Raw genomic sequence first — 8,186 nt, 5'->3', positions numbered from 1 at the left:
TTACCCATTATTTATGAGGTTTCCATGTTTGCAACTCCAGGGAGAGTAAGTGTTTTAAGCGATGGAACAATTGTTGTTGAGGTTGGTGGAATCGAGCTAGGACAAGGAATATGGACAAAGGTGAAGCAGATGACTAGTTATGCTCTTGGTATGCTACAATGCGATGGAACTGAAGATCTCTTGGAGAAGATAAGAGTTGTACAATCAGATACATTGAGCATGGTCCAAGGGAATTTCACAGGAAGTAGCACAACATCGGAGGGGAGCTGCGCAGCTGTTCGTCTCTGCTGCGAAACCTTAGTCAAAAGATTGAAACCTTTGATGGAGAGATCGGGTGGTCCAATCAGCTGGAACAAGTTGATCTCTCAGGTATTCTTCCTTGATTTGCTGCTTATTGTTGGTGCAACGAATTAAGGATTAAGCTTCTCGTTATATCCATACGCAGGCTTATGCTCAGTCCGTGAACTTATCAGCTAGTGACTTGTATACTCCAGAAGAATTTCCCATGCGGTACCTTAACTATGGTGTTGCTGTCAGCGAGGTAAGCTTTGTTTTCCTTTCCCAAAAATCTTGAAATTTGGATGAAGGATGAGTAACTCTGGTGTTTCATTGATGTTAATATAGGTTGAAGTAGACCTTGTGACGGGACAAACTACGGTTCTACAGACAGATATCTTATATGACTGTGGAAAAAGCCTCAATCCCGCTGTCGATTTAGGACAGGTATTAATAAAAAAAGAAAGCACACAAAGCAAATGAAAATTCTTTTGTAATGTGTTTCTGTCTGAATCTTCTTCAGATTGAAGGATCATTTGTGCAAGGACTTGGGTTTTTCATGCTTGAAGAGTACATAACAGATTCAGAAGGACTGGTTTTGACAGACAGCACATGGACATACAAGATTCCGACCGTTGACACCATTCCTAGACGGTTCAACGTCGAACTACTAAACAGTGGATGCCATGAAAAACGCGTACTCTCTTCTAAAGGTCAGTCACTCGTTCCTTCACAAAAAAACATTTCAAAAACTTGCAATCAACATTTTCGATCATATCGTTTGTCTAAAGTGCAGCCTCGGGAGAGCCTCCGTTGCTACTGGCAGCTTCGGTGCACTGTGCCACGAGACAGGCCGTTAAAGAAGCACGCAAACAGCTATGCATGTGGAAAGGTGAGGATGGTTCCTCCAGTTCAACGTTTCAGTTGCCTGTTCCGGCTACAATGCCGGTTGTGAAGGAGCTCTGCGGTGTCGATATCATTGAAAGCTATTTGGAGTGGAAATTATGCGCAAACTCAAAATTGTGAGCAATTACAAATTTATCTGTACTTGTTTCCAACTATAGCATAGAGATTGACTTCTATCACTGTGTAGGAATATTTTCCTTTTGCTCTGTTTCCTTCTATCAAAATACTCAAAAGCCAATTCAAAATTATAAATTATAAATGATGTAGAAATTATGCTTGACAAATACAAAATTCTCTTCAAATGTTAAATTAAAGAACAGACATAACGAAGGAAAATTTTGAGCAATTGAGTAAAGGGGAAATGAGGATTGAACAAACTACCTGTGTAAGAGAAGAGAAGAAAATAACAAGAAGCTGCCCCTAAGCCCGAATCAAATACAAGAGGTCTACGGAAGCTACCATCGATCCCAGTAAACACCATCAAGCATAATAGATTCCAACCTAGACAGTGTCCAGCTTTGACCTTGACCATATCAACTGATGCTACTACCGTTCATAGCTCCGTGCATACTCTCCATTGTAGTGAGCTCTGCCATGCCTTGATGGTGCAGGTTCATAACTGTGATTCTGATGAGGCTGCCACCTTGATGGTGAAGGACCCGAGCGATGCCCACCAGAACTGAATCTTGGAGATCTATAGTCATTACCTCTATGTCTACTGGATGGCCTAAGGTTATATCCCGATGGTGTAATGGGAGACTTTGGCCTACTCATCTTTCCTCTTTGGAAAGGTTCTTCTTCTGGTTCCTCTGCCGTCCAACCGCCTCTGTGTTTACGTTTCCGAGGTGAAGTCTGGGGCTGTTCTTCTTTATGCGATTTTTTATGCTTCTTAGTCTTCCCATTGGATTCATAGGGAGTCGATTTGCGTTCCGAGTTCTCTTCATTTTTCTTGCGAGATTTACGCGACGTTGTAGATACATCACGGTCCCTCTATATGTAGCAAAAGGCAACGCTGTGAGTCATTATAACATGAGAGAAAACAAAAGAAGCGAAGAGCTCAAAGCACCAACTGTAGAGAGAAATAGAGCCTACCTGGGAGGACTGGGGGCATTCACGAGCGAAATGTCCTACTCTATCACAATTGAAGCATACACTTGGTGAGTCTCTTCTCTGTGAAAAGCTTACACTGGAAGAGTTAGGGCAGTCGCGCTTCAAATGCCCTTCTCCTCCACACTTAAAGCATGATGGACTGACAGAATCATTTTCGTTGCTTTCATCATAGTGTCTACCACATGCCTAGAGAGAATTATTTTAATTAGATATTAAGTTCTGCATCTTTCTTATAACTAAAATGAAAAATAGATCAATTCTGTTCAGAGAGGCAAACTCAGTCGACAGTGTGGCTAATTCAAAATCAGAATCTCAATAACTTACCAATCCAGTATGACCCAGTTGACCACATCTGTAGCAAGATACAGCCCATAACGGTGAATCACCAGGTTCGACACAACAAAGATGGCCAAAGTTTTTACAGACATAGCATTGTATATCCTGGTCAAAGTAAATACAGCAAGATACAATCAGAGATTAGATGTAGTAGAAGATATATCTCAGGTTAAGGAAAGTCAAGAAAAAATGATAAATCCAGACATGGTCATGATCTGTTCCTTTTCGTGTAAAGGGTCTTCTTGTTGATTGAAATTTTAAAACAACAATAAGAAAATAACAGAAGGAAGCCAAGTAATGAATTTCAAGAAAACAAAATTACCTTCAAATCTTCCTGAGAGTACTCATACGCGCACAAAATCATGTCATGTCCAAAGTCTCCACATCTTAAACATAGAGCTCCTTTAGACCCGCTTTTGTACTTATTCGGACAATCTTTAGCTCGGTGTCCACTTTTTTTGCATATGTAACAATCATGTCCCTGTCAAAATAAGGAAAAAAATTACTCAGCAACCCTATGCAACAAAAGTAGCTCTAAACTTCTATGGTTTATCAAATCAAACTTAAAAACCGCACCTTTGAACACTGCCTTGCACCATGTTCCAAACTCCCACATATAAAGCAAGGCTTCCTACGCTTGGTAGGAGTAGGACAATTGACAGTTATATGACCTTGCTCCCCACAACTATAACAACTCATCCAACCTGCATCAGGAGGATCAAAGTATCTTGCTCCACGCTGAGATAACACAAAACCCCCAACACAGGTCATCATCACAGAGATGTATACTGTTACCCAAAAGTAAAAAAAAAAAAAGGAAGATAAAGGCAGTGATATATTCAATCAACTCACAAGAAGCTTTTTCAAAACCAAGTTGCTAGATGGTTCTCCATCTTTTGGTTCAGCAGATCTCTCAACCTCATCATCTTCACCTTCACCTTTTACTACATCCTCCACCACCTTCTTCTCCTCATCTTGGTCTTTCCAAACAATAGGCTGATACAAAATTTAGAAAAAAATCAAGAGGCATTAAACACACAAAAGCATCAAACTTTCCTATTGCAAATAGTAGGAATTTAAAGCTATATGTAGAGCAATTAAGAGAGACTATAATAAAAAAAAACTGAAACTGAAATGAGAAGAAGATATATAGAAGAGAATCCTTCATACTGACAATTTCGTAAGCAGCTTCTAACTTATTTCTCTTCGTCTTCTTCTTCTTCTTACTACTCTCAGAGTCCCTTTTAACCTTAGATGTTCCTCCATTAACCATAACAGTACTAACTACACCAGAATCAGAGAGATCCAAATCAACCTTGTTCCCAACATCACGCCTCGATAAAGCCTTCTCTAATATCTTCAAGCTAAGATCTTCATTAGCCTCATCATCGTCTTCATCTCTCTCTTCCTCGTCTTTGCCGTCATCAAAAACAAATTTTTCATCTTTATGCTTCGGCATGACTAAAAAAGATCAAAACCCAAAATCCAATTCTACACCTAGAAGTCGAATTGAGCGGCTTAATCGGCCAAGGGTTTCGAATAATTTATTTCGAAAGTTCGAATTTTTTTTTTCTTTTTTTTTGTGGGATACGGCCGGCGGAGGAAGAAGAAGACTAAAGGGTAGGGTTTTTTATTGTTGAGTTTACAGTTTTACCCCTGAGATAATTAATTGTTTTTTTTACAAGGCAACTTCAACAAATGCAACGGCTGAGAAAATTACCAATTATAATTATAAATATTGCATAATTCAAAATTACGAATGTCACAAATTTTTTTTATAGATATTAGGTTTTGAATTGATGCTACGCGTCGGTTTATTTGATATATTTTGATAAAAATTATATATAATTGATTACGGTAATAAAATATTATCTCATAAAAAATTAAAATTAGTGCTAAGGAAAAAAATTAAATTTCAGATACATATTTTTTTAAAATATAAAAATCAGTTGTGTTATAAAATCAAATCTGATAAGAAAAATCATAAATTTAACTTGACGTCCAGGCGAGGCAAATCAAACTGATGACATCACATATCCTAAACCATTTTTTTTTTACCACCAGAAAAACGAAACAATTTTATAATAATGAATTTAACTCGTTTTCATATTTAATTGATCGCTACCACCTATGTTTTCGTGTTTTTTATTCAATGTTTTCTTATTGTTCATATTTTTTCTTGTCATTTTCATTGTCAAATTTTGTGTTAATTGTCATCGTAACTTTTACCGTTTGGTTCTTCGTTATACTCTTTTTTTTCTTTTTCCTCGTCAACTTCTTCACATTCTTCCACTGAAAAACCTTTTTTAGATTACCACACAACTTGTTAACCCATCAAACTTCAAAAACAAAATCATTTATTTTCTCATAAAATTTGTAAAATTCATGATTACCATCATAGTCAACACATGCACCCAATTATTGACAATTTTATCCATATACTTATTTGGTTTTAGATCTACGCGTTTAGAAACTTCTCAAACCAAAATCCTTACTTGGTTTATAATATTTTAAAAACATAATAAAATATACTAATAATTATTTATTTAATATGAATCATATGATATATAGAAATATGAGTACACTATAAGAACATATTAATTATAAATAAATAATATCAATTATATTATATTATCAAATAATATCAACCGTATCATATTATCAAATAACCGTAACCGTATATAACAGTAACCGCTTGAACCGTAATTGTATTTAAACGTAACCGTTTAACCGTTTGTTAAACGGTTCTGGTTAAGGTTACAAAAATTTCTAACTATAACCGATGGTTAATAAACCTTAATCGTGACAACTGTAACCCTAATCATGCCTATGTATAGCTAATAAAACATGTGTGTTTGTCGTCCATCTTTCTTCTTTAAACCTCAAAATTTGACTCAAACATCAAATTAAGATCTTGCGATGTCAATCCTTCTTCCTTAGACCCAAAAATAAAAAATTAATGAAAGAATATCAACTCATCTATAAAATCATACACAAAAATATATTTTACAGCTCATAAGAAATAAAAATCATAAATGTAGATAAATAAGATAATTTTGTTTTACATCAATATTTATAATATTTTAAACTTTTAAAAGGTTTCGAAATATAAAATTTGAACCTTTTAAAAATTTTCAATATTTATAATTATTTTAAACTTTTAAAATTTAAAACTTATAATATTTAAAAACTTTTTAAAAGCTAAGAACTTTTAAAAGTTTCAATATTTATAATATTTAAACTTTTAAAATTTTTAAATATTATAATATTTTTTTGAAACTGTTTAAAGTTTTAATTTGATCAAATAAAAAATCATATCAAACCAAATAAAACTTTTAAACTTGGACGCCTGATAAATCAAGCTTTCCTGCTCATTCGTTGTTGGAAGCATATTAATCTTATTTATACTGGTTCTGAACTATTGCCTAAAAAATTTCTAGCCGATGTGGGATATTGTGCTTAGTTCTTTGATTTCCATAAATTTAAAATTTTCCTTTTTCTAAAAAATTATGTAAATTTAAAAAATGTTAATGAATGACATGTCAAATCATGATAGGTTGTTTAAAATAATTTTTAATATAGAAAATTCTGGAAATTGTATATAATGTTAATAAGTGATATGTCAAATTTCTATTGGTTGTTTAAAATCCTATGTGGACGGTCTTAGGAGCTTATCTTTTTATTAGTATAGATTGTATAGAAGTTTGGGGGGAAAATCATATAAAAAGACAGTAAAATTTTAAAAAAAAAACTTGGATGAAGGAGTAGTTCACCAGCATCGGTAAGTTTCACATTCATGTGAAATTGTGAACTTAGATTTGTTATAAGTTTCACATTCATGTGAGTAAAATCAAGTTTGTATCCAAAATAAGATGTGCCATATTGCTCTTTTGGAAGAAAGAGTGACATTTAGATGTGCAAGCTAATTTCGCTTAAATCTTAATTCTTTCATCAAAATCTAACAAGATAAATATATTTAAATTCCTTTTTGAGGGAGATTGTGAAACTTTCATAAAGATTACCAATGAAAAAATTTGATAACAAATATACTCCAAAATATTATTGGGCTTCAGAATTTTTCGCTATACATTTCCTCTTTTTCGAAATGAAGATTAGACGTAAGTGGCTCACAATTTAGCCAAATTTGGTTGTAACTTGTAAACGTTCTACTCTGGTTTTGTGACTCTGCCAATATGGCTTAAACACACTTATGTATTGATTTTATAAATTTAACAAACCCCTGAACCCTATATTTTGCATTGAAGGTGGTTAACAATGAAAACAGTTGTCGCCAATGTATTTACATGTATACATATTGTACCAATTTTTTTTTGGTTCAGAGAAGGATATATGCTCAGGGAATGATCAGGGCTAGTCTTGTTCGTCAATATATATCCCATGCTTACATTGCTTCAACAATACATGAGACAGCTCAATTCTCAAACTGTCTAAACCAGTCGACGATAGTTTTCGAAAGAACTCGAGTTTCGCTAAGAGGAATGGTCTTTAGCGCCTGAGCCACAGCATCTGCAGGTGTGTAGAGAGACCCAATCTGCCATTTTGGGTCCTGGAGAGAACATAATCAAACCCAACTATAACAAGATGGAGAAAAACACAGAACAGTGTTGTTTAACTGCAGAACTACTAGCTATAGTATTGCTTGGTTATTACCTGTATGCAAGGTGTGAGATGGTTTCCATTCAGCCGGACTTTTTCAAGTGTACCCCCAATAGATTCTATCCGAGGCCTAAGGGTTTCTTCAAGCAAATCAGTCTCATCGATTGCATCCGAGTTGAATTGCACCTGCCACAAATGTTGCAGGAGACCAAGATCAAATATGAGGATTACTGGTTCCAACCAGAAACAGATTAGTTATATGACTTTTGAGTTTTGAGTAACAAAACAGTCTTTATGTCCAATAAATTATCCCATAAATGTAAACCAGCGCACATCTTGTCAGAAACAGACTCTAATAATCTCTACTCAAGATCAATGTGGACAGACACGACAGTTTGCTTAGCAGTTGGTTCACTCTTCAGTCAACCTAATTAATGTAACACCATACGTTATTCAATCAACAGACGTCCCTATAATGTGAAATGGTGTTTCTTTGAACCATAAAGCTCATATAACTCTAAATGAACCTGTGTGCATTACCAGTAAAGTGTGAGGAACATTGTAGGAGCACTTGAAACAATTGCGATTCTCAAGTGGTGACGGTCGAAATTCAGACACCCCTTGTCCAACCTTCCAAGAACAACGAATAAAGAACGAAAATTTCAACAAAAAAAATTATTACTAGGGCTTGGCTAATTACAAGGGAACTACAAAAGCTCATTCTTCGATATAAAGTCAAGAAGTCTTTACTGAAGAAATACCTCACCAAATACTGAGGGCAACTGATCCACCAAATTAGTAAATGACTTCAGAGCTTCTTGATCGTTATTTAGAAACGTTGTCCCAGCTGTGTCAAGTAAAAGTTTCAGCACATCACCTGTAAGTGAGCACAAGTGCAAAGATATTAGCTTCTTTTGATTCACAAGAACCATAAAAGTCTC

The 8,186-nt window shown here is 34.9% G+C and overlaps 3 protein-coding genes across 7 annotated transcripts in view; 1 reads left to right on the top strand and 2 right to left on the bottom strand.

Annotated features, from left to right (window-relative positions):
* Positions 1 to 1,388, top strand: part of LOC104780236 (indole-3-acetaldehyde oxidase-like) — a 7,707-nt gene extending 6,319 nt beyond the window's left edge. For 4 of the 5 annotated variants that reach the window (XM_010504743.2, XM_019244601.1, XM_010504741.2 and 1 more), the window contains 5 exons: positions 19 to 369; positions 446 to 541; positions 625 to 723; positions 800 to 989; positions 1,073 to 1,388. In XM_010504743.2, coding sequence (XP_010503045.1) covers positions 19 to 369; positions 446 to 541; positions 625 to 723; positions 800 to 989; positions 1,073 to 1,302 — 966 coding nt within the window. In that variant the 3' untranslated portion in view covers positions 1,303 to 1,388. The remainder of the gene's footprint in view (positions 1 to 18; positions 370 to 445; positions 542 to 624; positions 724 to 799; positions 990 to 1,072) is intronic. The other variant, XM_019244600.1, reaches the window with a different exon arrangement.
* On the bottom strand, positions 1,415 to 4,216 carry LOC104780237 (protein AIR1). Its single transcript, XM_010504744.1, has 7 exons — positions 3,803 to 4,216; positions 3,481 to 3,624; positions 3,205 to 3,366; positions 2,951 to 3,109; positions 2,617 to 2,733; positions 2,275 to 2,478; positions 1,415 to 2,172 (listed from the first exon to the last, which is right to left on the bottom strand). The coding sequence occupies exons 1-7, from the start codon at positions 4,085 to 4,087 to the stop codon at positions 1,729 to 1,731; spliced, it is 1,515 nt and encodes a 504-aa protein (XP_010503046.1). The 5' UTR covers positions 4,088 to 4,216; the 3' UTR covers positions 1,415 to 1,728.
* LOC104780235 overlaps positions 6,823 to 8,186 on the bottom strand; it is a gene marked incomplete in the record, with an annotated part of 5,585 nt that continues 4,221 nt past the window's right edge. Inside the window, 3 exon segments of the mRNA XM_010504738.2 lie at positions 6,823 to 7,195; positions 7,300 to 7,431; positions 7,786 to 7,875. Of these exon segments, the coding sequence (XP_010503040.1) occupies positions 7,061 to 7,195; positions 7,300 to 7,431; positions 7,786 to 7,875 (357 nt within the window).

This window comes from Camelina sativa, chromosome 4, assembly GCF_000633955.1.
Source record: "Camelina sativa cultivar DH55 chromosome 4, Cs, whole genome shotgun sequence".
In the NCBI taxonomy this organism is placed as follows: domain Eukaryota; kingdom Viridiplantae; phylum Streptophyta; class Magnoliopsida; order Brassicales; family Brassicaceae; genus Camelina; species Camelina sativa.
This window is presented reverse-complemented; position numbering and strand designations above follow the sequence as displayed.

Coding starts and splice junctions, on each gene's coding strand:
- LOC104780237 (XM_010504744.1), bottom strand. CDS start 4,087: ATGCCGAAGCATAAAGATGAAAAATTTGTTTTTGATGACGGCAAAGAC. Junction 3,367..3,480: donor TGGTTTTGAAAAAGCTTCTT/GTGAGTTGATTG, acceptor GTGTTATCTCAG/CGTGGAGCAAGATACTTTGA. Junction 2,479..2,616: donor AACTGGGTCATACTGGATTG/GTAAGTTATTGA, acceptor AATTCTCTCTAG/GCATGTGGTAGACACTATGA.